This window comes from Nerophis ophidion, linkage group LG09 (genome assembly GCF_033978795.1).
Source record: "Nerophis ophidion isolate RoL-2023_Sa linkage group LG09, RoL_Noph_v1.0, whole genome shotgun sequence".
Lineage (NCBI taxonomy): Eukaryota > Metazoa > Chordata > Actinopteri > Syngnathiformes > Syngnathidae > Nerophis > Nerophis ophidion.
Window position 1 is genome coordinate 68,922,995 of NC_084619.1, and position 17,253 is coordinate 68,940,247.

A 17,253-nucleotide genomic window follows, 5' to 3' on the forward strand; every position below is an offset into this window, starting at 1 on the left:
CCTCTCCGACTTTCAGGTTGTACAGGTACGACCATATAAACTCACTAAAACGCTAGTAACACAATAAGCAGATAAGGGGTTTTCCAGAATTATCCCAGTAAATTTGTCTAATAACATCTGAATTGCTCTGCTGTCTAGTTTTTGTTTTTTTCTAGTCCTTCACTCTCACTTTCCTCATCCACGAATATTTCATCCTCGTTAAAATTAATGGGGAAATCGTCGCTTTCTCGGTCCGAATCGCTCTCACTGCTGGTGGCCATGATTCTAAACAATGTTCAGATGTGAGGAGCTCCACAACCCGTGACGTCACCCGCACATCGTCTGCTACTTCCGGTACAGGCGAGGCTTTTTTATTAGCGACCAAAAGTTGCAAACTTTATCATCGATGTTCTCTACTAAATCCTTTCAGCAAAAATATGGCAATATCGCGAAATGATCAAGTATGACACATAGAATGGAGCTGCTATCCCCGTTTAAATAAGAACATCTCATTTCAGTAGGCCTTTAAAGCCAATCAAAGCAAGGTCTTCTCCACTTTGTGACACATATAGAGATGAATTAGTGAAATGTGTTCTCTTAAACCACTCGTAAACTAGCAGGTGAAGTTCTTGCTATCGTTTTGAGAAATGTAACATTGGGCAAGATGCAAACGTGAATGTTGTATTTGCTGGCCTGCCCGCAGACATACAGCAGCAGCTCAGCCGGGCTGAAGAGAAGACACAAGCGCTTTTGGCCGAGAGACACCTTGTCAGTCAGAAACATTTGACTGACAGCACCTGTGTCAGGTGAGTGTCAGCTGCTGCTTTGTCTGACGCACACCTCAACTAATCGTGCGATGCAATGAAGTGCCCAGTCCCGGACAGGCAAAGAAAGGGTCACTTCATGTGTGACGTTCCTTCAAAAGAAGCAAGCACAAGGAGAAGTTACGTGTCTCAGCTTCAAGCACACTATTAGTCGGTCATTTCGAAATACTCGAGTAGGAGTGATAATGTTGCTTCACTACTTGTGGAAGCAGATCTCCTGGCATCTGTCTTCTAATAAGCATTTTAAAGTTAAAGGGGAACATTATCACCAGACCTATGTAAGCGTCAATATATACCTTGATGGTGCAGAAAAAAGACCATCTATTTTTGTAACCGATTTCCGAACTCTAAATGGGTGAATTTTGGCGAATTAAACGCCTTTCTGTTTATCACGCTGGAGGCGATGACGTCAGAATGTGACGTCGCCGAGGTAACACACCCGCCATTTTCATTTTCAACACATTACAAACACCGGGTCACAGCTCTGTTATTTTCCGTTTTTTCGACTATTTTTTGGAACCTTGGAGACATCATGCCTCGTCGGTGTGTTGTCAGAGGGTGTAAAAACACTAACAGGGAGGGATTCAAGTTGCACCACTGGCCCGACGATGCCAAAGTGGCAAGAAATCTGCCGCTAGACCCCCATTGAATGTGCCAGAGTGTCTCCACATTTGACCGGCGATGCTAAGGCAGACATGGCACAGAGATGTATGGATAACCTGCAGATGCATTTGCAACGATTAAGTCAACGAAATCACAAAGGTGAGTTTTGTTGATGTTGACTGCCAGCTAATCGATGCTAACATGCTACGCTAATCGATGCTAACATGCTATTTACCGGCGGTGCTAAAGCAGACATGGCACAGAGATGTATGGATAACCTGTAGATGCATTTGCAACTATATTACGTTTCCTTCCACCCACATTTAATGCGAAAAAAAACACTTACCAATCGACGGATTTAAGTTGCTCCCGTGTCAAAAGATGCGAAAGTCCTGATCGTTTGGTCCGCACATTTTACCGGCGATGCTAACGCAGCTATTCGCCCATTCTATGACTATGAATTCGCTCAATAGCTTCAGTTTCTTCTTCAATACTTTCATACTCGAACCATCTGTTTCAATACATGCGTAATCTGTTGAATCGCTTAAGTCGCTGAAATCCGAGTTTGAATCCGAGCTAATGTCACTATATCTTGCTGTGCTATTCGCCATTGTTTGTTTACATTGGCAACACTGTATGACGTCACAGGGAAATGGCCAGTGTCTTCGTAGAGAGCGAAAATAAGGCACTTTAAAGCTTTATTTAGGGATATTCCGAGACGGGTAAAATTTTGAAAAAAAATTCAAAAAATACAACAAGGCACTGGGAACTGATTTTTATTGTTTTTAACCCTTTTGAAATTGTGATAATGTTCCCCTTTAAACACGCTCAAAAACAGAAGAACACTAAAATGCACCTTTCAAGCAAATTAAGACTGGACAGTACTTAGTATGTAGGTCTTTATTGTCATTGCACAAGTACAACAAAACTTTGTTTTCAGCACAAACCCGTTCAAGATTAGACAAACAAACAATGTACAGGGTTACAGGACAGGAACCATGATGGGTCGCCACAAGGCGCCCCGTAAAAGATGGGAAAAAGGTCAACGCTGGGGATGGATGAGTAAAAAAATACAATCTAGACTGGGCTTCGGAGAACGCCCAGTCTGAAGTGGAAAAAAAAAACCTCCATAGCAAAGCACAAATACATATTTCAACGTACATCTCGAGATATCTAGCTACAGAGGGGAGGGAGTGGGGGGTCATGGTGGCTGGTCGCAGCTCTCAGGCGTTGCCCATCCTTCCATCACCCCTATGGGATTTGCGTCAAGGGCGTTGGATTTGGCGGTGGGGTATGTGTGTGGTGTATTTTTTTTTTGGTGGATGCATGTGTGTGTGTGTAAGCTTGCAGTGTGTGTCTGTTCCGCGGCCTTGATGTTGTGCAGTGGCTAGTCCAAAGTCAACAACAACAGGTGTGTGTGTCCATGAGAGACAAGAAGAGAGTTTGTTGTGTCTTCGCCGCACTGTCCTTCAGGAGAGTCTCCAAGCCAGGGAAACAATCCAAGTTCGAATGTTTTGTATGCGAGTGGAAATAAAATTTGCTTTTCACTCTAAATTGTCTATGACTGACGTCCGATGTTATCCAAATCACAAGTGTCCACAGTTCTTCCCGCATCCTCCAATCATTTGTGGCAGCTTTGGGCTACTTTGAAGACTGCCTGCAACTTCCAATTTGTGGACAAACCAGAGCAACACTTACTACAATCAGCAGATTTCCAGAATTCCGGCATTTATCCGGTACCAGGTAAATACAGGGCTCGTATCGCAGACAGATACGTTTTACTTGAAACGTCTGGACCAAATCATTTTTGGAATTTGCCATTACTTAAGTAATTATGATACAACACAGGAGGATTGTTTACATATAAAACGTTATTATTAACTACGGTTTTTTCAGTGTTCGAGCGCACTTGTATATAAATCGTGCCCACTACATTTTTGAAGAAAGTAATACTGTTCCATAAATCAGCCACACCCGACTATAAGTGGCAGATGTATACGTTATGAAAGGAGTTATTAAATAGTTTTTAAATGTTTATTTACATACCTTAATTGTTTCCAAACTTACAATACCATTGTAAGTTAATAATACTAACACCGACACTCATACACGTGTTAGCATATTAGCTAATGCTAACGATGCTAGCGTCATTAAATTACGATAGCACGTACAAATATGCATGAAAACACTCGGACAGACATAACACATGGGAGAGTTTGGTAAGTAAGAATAGTTTTAATTATATTGTAACACTTGCACACATTTCTTGGAGTGATGAATGAAGAATCCATGCGAGTAGAAACACTATGGACTGTTTTATTTCCAGTTTAAGGCATTAAAACAGGAGGTACATTTTCGGCCCGCAACACCCGCAGTGAGCGAACTTGTCCATAAGATGGCGCAATGGCACAAACAATAACAGACCATTTTGGTGTCTGCTTGGGTTAAATGAAAACTATGGAACACAAAACTGTCTGCACAGCTACTCATTGCCCCCCCCTCCCCCCAAGGGACGGATCCCAGACATCCCCAGATAGGCCCACAGATGACAGGGGTGGGTGGGAAAGGGCTTGAAAAGCGGCCAAACCTTTCTTTAATTCTTTAATTTAGCCATCATCAGAAGAATTCTGCCAAGTCTGTTTGCCATTGAAATCTCTGCGGGGTTCGAATCTGGTTGGAGTATTCTGTCACATGTCGTTGGTGGCGAACCCCAAGATGCAGAGAAGGCAGGCTTTGTCCAAGAAAACATGATTTAATGTTAAAAATAAAAGGTAAAAAACAAAAACCAGGAACTAGGGATAGCTAAAACTAAAAACAGGAACCAGCAAACAGAAAAACTGGAAACAGCTAATGGTTAACAAGAAAACACGAAACAAAAGAGCTAGAAGAAAGTCAACTACAAATAGCTAACAGGAACAGCGTACCGCTACGACGACAGCGACAAAGACAAGTAGTAGCACGACAAGTAGTACCTGTAACGACATCGACACGACAGGACAGTACTCCCAACACCGAGTGGAGGACAAAGCAGGTTTAAATAGTAACTGGCTGATTGACACCAGGTGTGGTCAGGTGCCAATCAGTGACAGCTGAGGAGACACAGCACTCAGGGAGACAAACAGGAAACAGAACCAAAACAAGAGCGCTGACAGGAAATAGAACCAACACAGAGGAAAAACTACAACACAACCAAACTGTCAGGGGCAAGCCTGACAAAAACATTCTGGCCATTAAAGAAGAAAAATCCATAAATGAGCTGCACCGTTTTATAAGCTGCGGGGTTCAAACCATATAAAAAAAAAGTAGCGGCTTACAGTCTGGAATTTAGGCTAAATACATCAACATAAAACAATATGATTAAAATAATTCCCTTGTCATTTTTTGGCGCACACAAAGAGGGGGGACGACGTGTGCCTACTCAAGTGAGGTGGGGGGGGGCAATGCTCACTTTGGCATCGATACTATTGACATTTGGATCGATACATTACCCCTAGAGCAAATCATTTTACTGCAGACTGGATGTGCTGACACCAGTCCTCTTGTACGTTATAACAATAACATAACAAAAATAACGACAATTATAATAATGATGTAACTAGGATGATTTCAATCTTCAGTGTGTGGCGTCATGCTGCCAAGTGATGGTGATTTAGCTTCGTGACTCCTTGTAGACAGCGGCCTATATCCACGCCGTGTGTGTATAGACTGTTACTGTACTACATACACACACCTGCTGTCTCCTTGTAGACAACAGCCTATATCCACGCCGTGTGTGTGTAGACTGTTACTGTACTACATACACACGCCTGCTGTCTCCTTATAGACAACAGCCTATATCCACGCCGTGTGTGTATAGACTGTTACTGTACTACATACACACACCTGCTGTCTTCTTATAGACAACAGCCTTTATCCACGCCGTGTGTGTACAGACTGTTACTGTACTACATACACATGCCTGCTGTCTCCTTATAGACAACAGCCTATATCCACGCCGTGTGTGTATAGACTGTTACTGTACTACATACACACACCTGCTGTCTCCTTATAGACAACAGCCTATATCCACGCCGCGTGTGTCTAGACTGTTACTGTACTACATACACACACCTGCTGTCTTCTTATAGATATCAGTTTATATCCACGCCGTGTGTGTAATAAACTGTTACTGTACTACATACACACACCTGCTGTCTCCTTGTAGACAACGGCCTATATCCACGCTGTGTGTGTATAGACTGTTACTGTACTACATACACACACCTGCTGTCTCCTTATAGACACCAACAGCATTTTTCATGAAGACTGGCAATCGATGAGTTCCAGGTAGGAAGAATGATACTTTTTGCTGGTGCCACAAGTTTGTTGAATGATTCTGTCACTAGTTGTAGTGTCATGTCTGTTTACAGTAACATGTGTCACTATTTCCAGCAGGTTTACAGTAACATGTGTCATTATTTCCAACAGGTTGTTGTTTACAGTAACATGTGTCACTATTTCCAGCAGGTTGTTGTTTACAGTAACATGTCACTATTTACAGTAACATGTGTCACTATTTCCAGCCGGTTGTTGTTTACAGTAACATGTCACTATTTACAGTAACATTTGTCACTATTTCCAGCAGGTTGTTGTTTACAGTAACATGTGTCACTATTTCCAGCAGGTTTACAGTAACATGTGTCATTATTTCCAACAGGTTGTTGTTTACAGTAACATGTGTCACTATTTCCAGCAGGTTGTTGTTTACAGTAACATGTCACTATTTACAGTAACATGTGTCACTATTTCCAGCCGGTTGTTGTTTACAGTAACATGTCACTATTTACAGTAACATTTGTCACTATTTCCAGCAGGTTGTTGTTTACAGTAACATGTGTCACTATTTCCAGCCGGTTGTTGTTTACAGTAACATGTCACTATTTACAGTAACATTTGTCACTATTTACAGTAACATTTGTCACTATTTCCAGCAGGTTGTTGTTTACAGTAACATTTTTCACTATTTCCTGCAGGTTGTTGTTTACAGTAACATGTCACTATTTACAGTAACATTTGTCACTATTTACAGTAACATTTGTCACTATTTCCAGCAGGTTGTTGTTTACAGTAACATTTTTCACTATTTCCTGCAGGTTTACAGTAACATTTGTCACTATTTCCAGCAGGTTGTTGTTTACAGTAACATGTGTCACTATTTCCAGCAGGTTTACAGTAACATGTGTCATTATTTCCAACAGGTTGTTGTTTACAGTAACATGTGTCACTATTTCCAGCAGGTTGTTGTTTACAGTAACATGTCACTATTTACAGTAACATGTGTCACTATTTCCAGCCGGTTGTTGTTTACAGTAACATGTCACTATTTACAGTAACATTTGTCACTATTTCCAGCAGGTTGTTGTTTACAGTAACATGTGTCACTATTTCCAGCAGGTTTACAGTAACATGTGTCATTATTTCCAACAGGTTGTTGTTTACAGTAACATGTGTCACTATTTCCAGCAGGTTGTTGTTTACAGTAACATGTCACTATTTACAGTAACATGTGTCACTATTTCCAGCCGGTTGTTGTTTACAGTAACATGTCACTATTTACAGTAACATTTGTCACTATTTCCAGCAGGTTGTTGTTTACAGTAACATGTGTCACTATTTCCAGCAGGTTTACAGTAACATGTGTCATTATTTCCAACAGGTTGTTGTTTACAGTAACATGTGTCACTATTTCCAGCAGGTTGTTGTTTACAGTAACATGTCACTATTTACAGTAACATGTGTCACTATTTCCAGCCGGTTGTTGTTTACAGTAACATGTCACTATTTACAGTAACATTTGTCACTATTTCCAGCAGGTTGTTGTTTACAGTAACATGTGTCACTATTTCCAGCCGGTTGTTGTTTACAGTAACATGTCACTATTTACAGTAACATTTGTCACTATTTACAGTAACATTTGTCACTATTTCCAGCAGGTTGTTGTTTACAGTAACATTTTTCACTATTTCCTGCAGGTTTACAGTAACATTTGTCACTATTTCCAGCAGGTTGTTGTTTACAGTAACATGTGTCACTATTTCCAGCAGGTTGTTGTTTACAGTAACATGTCACTATTTACAGTAACATTTGTCACTATTTCCTGCAGGTTGTTGTTTACAGTAACATTTTTCACTATTTACTGCAGGTTTACAGTAACATTTGTCACTATTTCCCGCAGGTTTACAGTAACATTTGTCACTATTTCCAGCAGGTTTACAGTAACATTTATCACTATTTCCCACATGTTTACAGTAACATTTGTCAATATTTCCCACATGTTTACAGTAACATTTGTCAATATTTCCCGCAGGTTTACAGTAACATTTGTCAATATTTCCAGCAGGTTGTTGTTTACAGTAACATTTGTAAGGCAAGTGCTTGTGTTGCCGTGAGCAGCAACAAACGATGCTGACCATTTGGATGTATTGTCGTGTCTTTAACTCATGCGTGTGCTTAGCGTGTCTTGTTCATCCATCAGCCTCATTAAACCCCCCCGCCTTATTAGCCCCCAGGAAGTGCTGAGGACGTGTGTTTGTCCCAGATACCCCCCCCCCCCCCCCCGCTCGTTCTTATGATCATCCACTCTGAGGCCCAGCCATCAATCCCGCCCTCGCCGGCCGCACTGTCTCTTTAAAAGCCATATTTAACTTCCCGCTTATTGATCTGTGGAAATTGAATGCGTGTCAATTTGAATGAGTGCTGGAGTTGTTGAGAAAGTGTTTAGTGTGCAGAAGAGGGAACAATAGGTGGCAGGATGGAGAGTACACTAGATGATAGCTTCCTGCGTGCTCCGTAAATGTGTAGACGCCACACATTCAGCACAACACAACACGTGATTGTATCAAAAAGTCAACAATGCTGTTGCCCTTTCCACTTGGAAAATGTCATTTAGCTTTTGCTGTTTCATTACTTTCCAATTTCAAAGTGACGGCGTATTGGACCTTCAAACACCTGCCACCTAATGGAAGTAATAATACAATCAGCCTCGCACACACCTGCACTGTGGCCAGTGGATTAGGTACAGGGTGACCCTCATGAGGACAAACAGTACAGAGCATCATGTGGCCTGCAGGACATGTGAAGACATCTCTGCACATAGTGGTGTTGTTGTTGTTGTTGTTGGCTGCTGAAGGAAGTCATGATTGTGTTGTTTCATCAGGATGAGGAAGGAGATAGAAGAGCACAAAAGAGGAGAAGTAGAGCTCCAGCGAGAAGCCCTCAGCTCAGAATTGCACCTCCTCCAAAGTGTACGTACATGACGCCATCACTGTTACACTCATACTTAATGGTATCACCTTATCATTGCATCATCTTGTCCTTGGATCATCTTGTCGTTGGATCATCTTCTTATGGTATATTCTTATCATTGGATCACCTTTTTATGATATCATCTCATCATTGATCACATTTTTTTTTTGTATCATTTTATCAGTAGATCATCTTTTTATGGTATATTCTTATCATTGGATCACCGGTTTGTGATATCATCTTATCATTGGATCACCGGTTTGTGATATCATCTTATCATTGGATCACCGGTTTGTGATATCATCTTATCATTGGATCACCGGTTTGTGATATCATCTTATCATGGATCACATTTTTTTGGTATCATCTTATCATTGGATCACCTTTTTATGATATCATCTCATAGATCACTTTTTTTTGTATCATTTTATCATTGGATCATCTTTTTATGATATATTCTTATCATTGGATCACCGGTTTGTGATATCATCTTATCATGGATCACATTTTTTTGGTATCATCTTATCATTGAATCATCTTTTTATTGTATAATCTTATCATTGGATCATCTTTTTTGTGGTATCATCTTATCATGGATCATATTTTTTTTGTATCATTTTATCATTGGATCATCTTTTTACGGTATAGTCTTATCATTGGATCACCTTTTTATGATATCTTATCATGGATCACATTTTTTGGTATTATTTTATCATTGGGTCATCTTTTTATGGTGTCATGTTATCATTGGATCCTCTTTTTATGGTATCATGTCATCATGGATTATGTTATCATTGGATCATCTTTTTATGACATTATGTTATCATGGATTATGTTATTATTGGATCATGTTTTTATGGTATAATGTTATCTTTGATCATATCATTGGATCATCTTTTTATGGTATCATGTTATCATTAGATCATCTTTTTAAGGTATCATGTTATCATTGGATCCTCTTTTTATGGTATCATGATATTATTAGATGATCTTTTTATGGCATCATGTTATAATTGGATCCTCTTTTTATGGTATCATGTTATCATGGATTATGTTATCATTGGATAATCTTTTTATGGTATCGCTTTATCATTGGATCATCTTTTTATGGTATCATGTTATCATTGGGTCATATTTTATTGTATCATTGGATCATCTTTATGGTATCATGAATCATGTCATTATTAGATCGTCTTTTTATGGTATCATGTTATCATTGGGTCATCTTTTTATTGTATCATTGGATCATCTTTTTATGGTATCACGTTATCATTGGATCATCTTTATGGTATCATGAATCATGTCATCATTAGATCGTCTTTTCAAAGTATCATGAATCATGTTATTATTAGATCAACTTTTTATGGTATCATGTTATCATTGATCATTTTATGGTATCATTGATCATGTTATCATTGGATCATCTTTATATAATATCATGTTATTGGTCATGTTATCATTGCATCATCTTTTTATGATATCTTATCATGGATCAAATTTTTTTGGTATCATCTTATCATTGGATCATCTTTTTATGGTATCATGTTATCATGAATTGTGTTATTAGATCATCTTTTTATGGTATCATGTTATCATTTGATCGTTTTATGGTATCATTAATCATGTTATCATTGGATCAAATTTTTTGGTATCATCTTATCATTGATCATCTTTTTATGGTATCATTTTATCGTTAAACATGTTATCATTGGATCATCTTTTTATAGTATCAAGTTATCATGAATCATGTTATAATCGATCATCTTTTTATGGTATCATGTTATCATTTATCATGTTATATTGCATCATCTTTTTATGATATCATCTTATCATGGATCACATATTTTTGGTATCTTATCATTGGACCATCTTTTTATGGTATCATGTTATCATTGATCATATTATCATTGGACCATCTTTTTATGGTATCATGTTATCATTAGATCATCTTTTTAAGGTATCATGTTATCATTGGATCCTCTTTTTATGGTATCATGATATTATTAGATGATCTTTTTATGGCATCATGTTATAATTGGATCCTCTTTTTATGGTATCATGTTATCATGGATTATGTTATCATTGGATAATCTTTTTATGGTATCGCTTTATCATTGGATCATCTTTTTATGGTATCATGTTATCATTGGGTCATATTTTATTGTATCATTGGATCATCTTTATGGTATCATGAATCATGTCATTATTAGATCGTCTTTTTATGGTATCATATTATCATTGGGTCATCTTTTTATTGTATCATTGGATCATCTTTTTATGGTATCATGTTATCATTGGATCATCTTTATGGTATCATGAATCATGTCATCATTAGATCGTCTTTTCAAGGTATCATGAATCATGTTATTATTAGATCAACTTTTTATGGTATCATGTTATCATTGATCATTTTATGGTATCATTGATCATGTTATCATTGGATCATCTTTATATAATATCATGTTATTGGTCATGTTATCATTGCATCATCTTTTTATGATATCTTATCATGGATCAAATTTTTTTGGTATCATCTTATCATTGGATCATCTTTTTATGGTATCATGTTATCATGAATTGTGTTATTAGATCATCTTTTTATGGTATCATGTTATCATTTGATCGTTTTATGGTATCATTAATCATGTTATCATTGGATCAAATTTTTTGGTATCATCTTATCATTGATCATCTTTTTATGGTATCATTTTATCGTTAAACATGTTATCATTGGATCATCTTTTTATAGTATCAAGTTATCATGAATCATGTTATAATCGATCATCTTTTTATGGTATCATGTTATCATTTATCATGTTATATTGCATCATCTTTTTATGATATCATCTTATCATGGATCACATATTTTTGGTATCTTATCATTGGATCATCTTTTTATGGTATCATGTTATTATTAGATAATCTTTATGGTATCACGTTATCATGAATCATGTTATTAGATCATCTTTTTATGGTATCATATTATCATTGGATCATTTTATGGTATCATTTTATCATTAATCATGTTATCATTGGATCACATTTTTTGGTATCATCTTATCATTTGATCATCTTTTTATAGTATCAAGTTATCATGAATCATGTTATAATCGATCATATTTTTATGTTATCATGTTGTTATTGCATCATCTTTTTATGATATCTTATCATTGATCACATTTTTTGGGTATCTTATCTTTGGATCATCTTTTTATGGTATCATGTTATCATTGGATCCTTTTTTATGGTATCATGTTATCATGGATTATGTTATCATTGGATCATGTTTTTATGGTATAATGTTATCATTGATCATGTTATCATTGGACCATCTTTTTATGGTATCATGTTATCATGGATTATGTTATCATTGGATTATGTTATCATTGGATCATGTTTTTATGGTATAATGTTATCAATGATCATGTTATCATTGGACCATCTTTTTATGGTATCATGTTTTCATTCGATCATCTTTTTATGGTATGTTATTATTGTATCATGTTATCATAAGGTTTTCTTTGGATCATGTTATCATTGGATCATCTTTATGTTATCATGAGTCATGTTATCAATAGATGATCATTATGGTATCGTTTTATCTTTGGATAATCTTTTTATGGTATTATGTTATCATTTGTTCATGTTTTTATTGCAACATTGGACATCTTTATTGTATCATGAATCATGTTATTATTAGATCATCTTTTTATGGTCTCATGTTATCATTGATAACTTTATGGTATCATTTTATCATTAATCATGTTATCATTGGATCATCTTTGTATAGTATCATGTTATCATGGGTCATGTTATCATCGATCATCTTTTTATGGTATCATGTTATCATTGGATCATCTTTTTATGGTATCATGGATCATCTCTTCATGGTATGTTGTCATGGATCATCTTCATCATGTTATATTGGATCATCTTTTTATGGTATCATGGATCATCTCTTCATGGTATGTTGTCATGGATCATCTTAATCATGTTATCATTGGATCATCTTTTTATGGTATCATGGATCATCTCTTCATGGTATGTTGTCACGGATCATCTAAATCATGTTATCATTGGATCATCTTTTTATGGTATCATGGATCATCTCTTCATGGTATGTTGTCATGGATCATCTAAATCATGTTATCATTGGATCGTCTTTTTATGGTATCATGGATCATCTCTTCATGGTATGTTGTCATGGATCATCTTAATCATGTTATCATTGGATCATCTTTTTATGGTGTCATTTTATCATTGATCGTGTTATCATTGGATAATCGTTGTATGGTATCATGAATCTTCTTATCATCGTATCATCATTTTATGTTATTGTTTTATCATGGATCATCATTTTATAGAATCATTGAATCATGCTATCATTATATCGACTTTTTCCGGTATCATTTTATCATGAATCATGTTTTTATGGTATCATTTTATAATTGATCATGTTTGTAGGGTATCATGTTATCATTGGATCATGGTTTTATGGCACCATCTTATAATAGATCCTGTTATCTTTAGCATCATTTCAATAGAGCATGGTATCCTAGATGATGGTACCAGACATAGTGATGACGTCATTTATCATAGTGATGACGTCATTGATCATTTGGTGTAATGAGTGTCTCCTGTGTCCTGCAGAAGATGGACAGCCAGCAAGGTGATGAACAGCAGTGAGAACATCTCTGCTGACGTCACAGAAAGTAGGCGGGACCTTCAATATATTGAATTACTCCTTCAACCAAATATTTGTTCAACTTTTGTGCTATAAATATTTGACTTATTAATAGTTAGTGATTTAAAGGAGTTATTCATGTTTAGTGTTTGTGTGATGGCTGATTAATGTTCAATATTTATTCACTCAAAATAAAAGGTTCAGGCTGACCTGAGTTGCTTTTAGTGTGGTAACATGCTGCCCTCTAGTGGCAGGAGTGATAAATGGTTGTTGGACCTCGATTAGTTTCAGGTTGGTAACATGCTGCCCTCTAGTGGCAGCAGTGACGAATGGCTGTTGGATCTGGGTTAGTTTTAGTGTGGTAACATGCTGCCCTCTAGTGGCAGGGGGTCACCAACGCGGTGCCCGCGGGCACCAGGTCGCCCGCTGGCCTGTTCTAAAAATAGCTCAAATAGCAGCACTTACCAGTGAGCTGCCTCTATTTTTTTACATTTTATTTATTTACTAGCAAGCTGGTCTCGCTTTGCTGGACATTTTTAATTCTAAGAGAGACAAAACTCAAATAGAATTCAAAAATCCAAGAAAATATTTTAAAGACTTGGTCTTCACTTGTTTGAATGAATTCATTTATTTTTTTACTTTGCTTCTTATAACTTTCAAAAAGACAATTTTAGAGAAAAAATACAACCTTAAAAATGGTTTTAGGATTTTTAAACACATATACCTTTTTACCTTTTAAATTCCTTCCTCTTCTTTCCTGACAATTTAAATCAATGTTCAAGTATATATATTTTTGATTTTATTGTAAAGAATAATTCATACATTTTAATTTAATTCTTCATTTTAGCTTCTGTTTTTTCGACGAAGAATATTTGTGAAATCCATCCATCCATCCATTTACTACCGCTTATTTTCTTTGGGGTCGCAAAGGGGCGCTGGTGCCTATCTCAGCTACAATCGGGAGAAAGGCGGCGTACAACCTGGACAATTCGCCACCTCATCGCAGTATTTGTGAAATATTTCTTCAAACTTATTATGATTAAAAATCCCCAAAAATTATTCTGGCAAATCTAGAAAATCTGTCGAATCAAATGTAAATCTTATTTCAAAGTGGATTTTAACCTATTTAAAACATGTCATCAAAATTCTAAAATTAATCTTTTTTTTTGACGAAGAATATTTGTGAAATATTTCTTCAAACTTATTATGATTAAAATTTAAAAAAATTATTCTGATAAATCTAGAACATCTCTAAAATCAAATTTAATTTTTATTTCAAAGTCTTTTGAATTTCTTTTCAAATTTTTGTTCTGGAAAATCTAGAAGAAGTAATGATTTGTTTTTGTTAGAAATATAGCTTGGTCCAATTTGTTATATATTCTAACAAAGTGCAGATTGGATTTTAACCTATTTAAAAATATGTCATTAAAATTCTAAAATGAATTTAATCAGGAAAAATTCCTAATGATGTTCCATAATTATTTTTTTTTTCAAAAAGATTCGAATTAGCTAGTTTTTCTCTTCTTTTTTTTAATTTTAAAGAGTCGAAATTCAAGATAAACTATGTTTCAAAATTCAATTGTCATTTTTTTCGTGTTTTCTCCTCTTTTAAACCGTTCAACTAAGTGTTTTTTTCATCATTTATTCTCTACAAAAAACCTTCCGTAAAAGGAAAAAAATGTACGACGGAATGACGGACAGAAATACCCATTTTTTAAATATATATATAGATTTATTTATTAAAGGTAAATTGAGCAAATTGGCTATTTCTAGCAATTTATTTAAGTGTGTATCAAACTGGTAGCCCTTCGCATTAATCAGTACCCAAGAAGTAGCTCTTGCTTTCAAAAAGGTTGGTGACCCCTGATCTAATGGCAGGAGTGACGAATGGCTGTTGGACCTGGGTTAGTTTTAATGTGGTAACATGCTGCCCTCTAGTGGCAGGAGTGACAAACGGCTGTTGGACCTGGGTTAGTTTTAATGTGGTAACATGCTGCCCTCTAGTGGCAGGAGTGACAAACGGCTGTTGGACCTGGGTTAGTTTTAATGTGGTAACATGCTGCCCTCTAGTGGCAGGAGTGACAAATGGCTGTTGGACCTGGGTTAGTTTTAATGTGGTAACATGCTGCCCTCTAGTGGCAGGAGTGACAAACGGCTGTTGGACCTGGGTTAGTTTTAATGTGGTAACATGCTGCCCTCTAGTGGCAGGAGTGACAAACGGCTGTTGGACCTGGGTTAGTTTTAATGTGGTAACATGCTGCCCTCTAGTGGCAGGAGTGACAAATGGCTGTTGGACCTGGGTTAGTTTTAATGTGGTAACATGCTGCCCTCTAGTGGCAGGAGTGACAAACGGCTGTTGGACCTGGGTTAGTTTTAATGTGGTAACATGCTGCCCTCTAGTGGCAGGAGTGACAAATGGCTGTTGGACCTGGGTTAGTTTTAATGTGGTAACATGCTGCCCTCTAGTGGCAGGAGTGACAAATGGCTGTTGGACCTGGGTTAGTTTTAATGTGGTAACATGCTGCCCTCTAGTGGCAGGAGTGACAAACGGCTGTTGGACCTGGGTTAGTTTTAATGTGGTAACATGCTGCCCTCTAGTGGCAGGAGTGACAAACGGCTGTTGGTCCTGTGTTATTTGCAGTGTGGTAACATGCTGCCCTCTAGTGGCAGGAGTGACAAACGGCTGTTGGACCTGGGTTAGTTTGCTTTCTCTATCAGACCGACCACAGTACTGCGGCATGGTCATGCTGGACCTCCAGAAGGCCTTTCACACCGTAAACCACGCTATACTGTTGGATAAGTTGCCCTGATGTGGGATCCGAGCCGAGGATGTCGTTGCGGCTTGTGCAGCCCTTTGAGACACTCGTGTTTTAAGGCTATATAAGTAAAGATTGATTGATTGATACTGGCCAAAAACAGCAATTCAAATCTGCTGAAACACCTACAAAAGCGACATGCTTTGACGAAGCTAGTAAAGACAGACAGAGACTCCGATGCCACTTCACTAAGTGACGTTTTTTTTTTTCATGGACGCCCCTGCTTATTTCAGCAAGACAATGCCAAGCCACATTCAGCACGTGTTACAACGACGTAGCTTTATAAAAAAAATAAGAGTGCGGGTACTTTCCTGGCCCGCCTGCAGTCCAGACCTGTCCCCCATGGAAAATGTGTGGCGCATTATGAAGCGTAAAATACGACAGTTGAAGGACTGAAGCTCTACATAAAACAAAAATGGGAAAGAATTCCACTTTCAAAGCTTCAACAATTAGTTTCCTCAGTTCCCAAACGTTTATTGAGTGTTGTTAAAAGAAAAGGTGATGTAACACTGTGGTGAACATGCCCTTTCCCAACTACTTTGGCACGTGTTGCAGCCATGAAATTCTAAGTTAATGATTATTTGCAAAAAAAAATAAGTTTATGAGTTTGAACATCAAATATGTTGTCTTTGTAGCATATTCAACTGAATATGGGTTGAAAAGGATTTGCAAATCATTGTATTCTGTTTATATTCACATCAAACGCAAATTCCCAACTCATATGGAAACGGGGTTTGTACAACATCAATATGTAGTACAAGCAGACAAAAGTAGTACATCAAAACAGCAATACAAAGTACTGCAGTGTAGATAAACAAACACTAAAGTCCAATCTTTTATTCTGACATTGAGAAAAAAGGTAGTTAAATAGTCCATTTATTATCATGTAGTCCCAGAACACTTCACAGACTCGCCAGCAGATGGCAGCAGATCTGTGTCCCAAAGACTTGCTTCAAAGCACGGATCACACGCAGGAGTCACCGCGTGTCCACGCAGATACAATTCCACGGAGGATGACGAAAGCACTTAGTTGCCATGACGACACTTCTGTCAACTAACTGAT

General features: G+C 37.2%; 1 protein-coding gene across 3 annotated transcripts in view; it reads left to right on the plus strand.

Moving 5' to 3' along the window:
* ccdc172 (coiled-coil domain containing 172) overlaps positions 1-13,575 on the plus strand; it is a 32,332-nt gene extending 18,757 nt beyond the window's left edge. For all 3 annotated transcript variants that reach the window (XM_061911662.1, XM_061911663.1, XM_061911664.1), the window contains exons 7-9: positions 683-785; positions 8,602-8,689; positions 13,341-13,575. In XM_061911662.1, coding sequence (XP_061767646.1) covers positions 683-785; positions 8,602-8,689; positions 13,341-13,376 — 227 coding nt within the window. In that variant the 3' untranslated portion in view covers positions 13,377-13,575. The remainder of the gene's footprint in view (positions 1-682; positions 786-8,601; positions 8,690-13,340) is intronic.
* Positions 13,576-17,253: the final 3,678 nt, after the last annotated feature.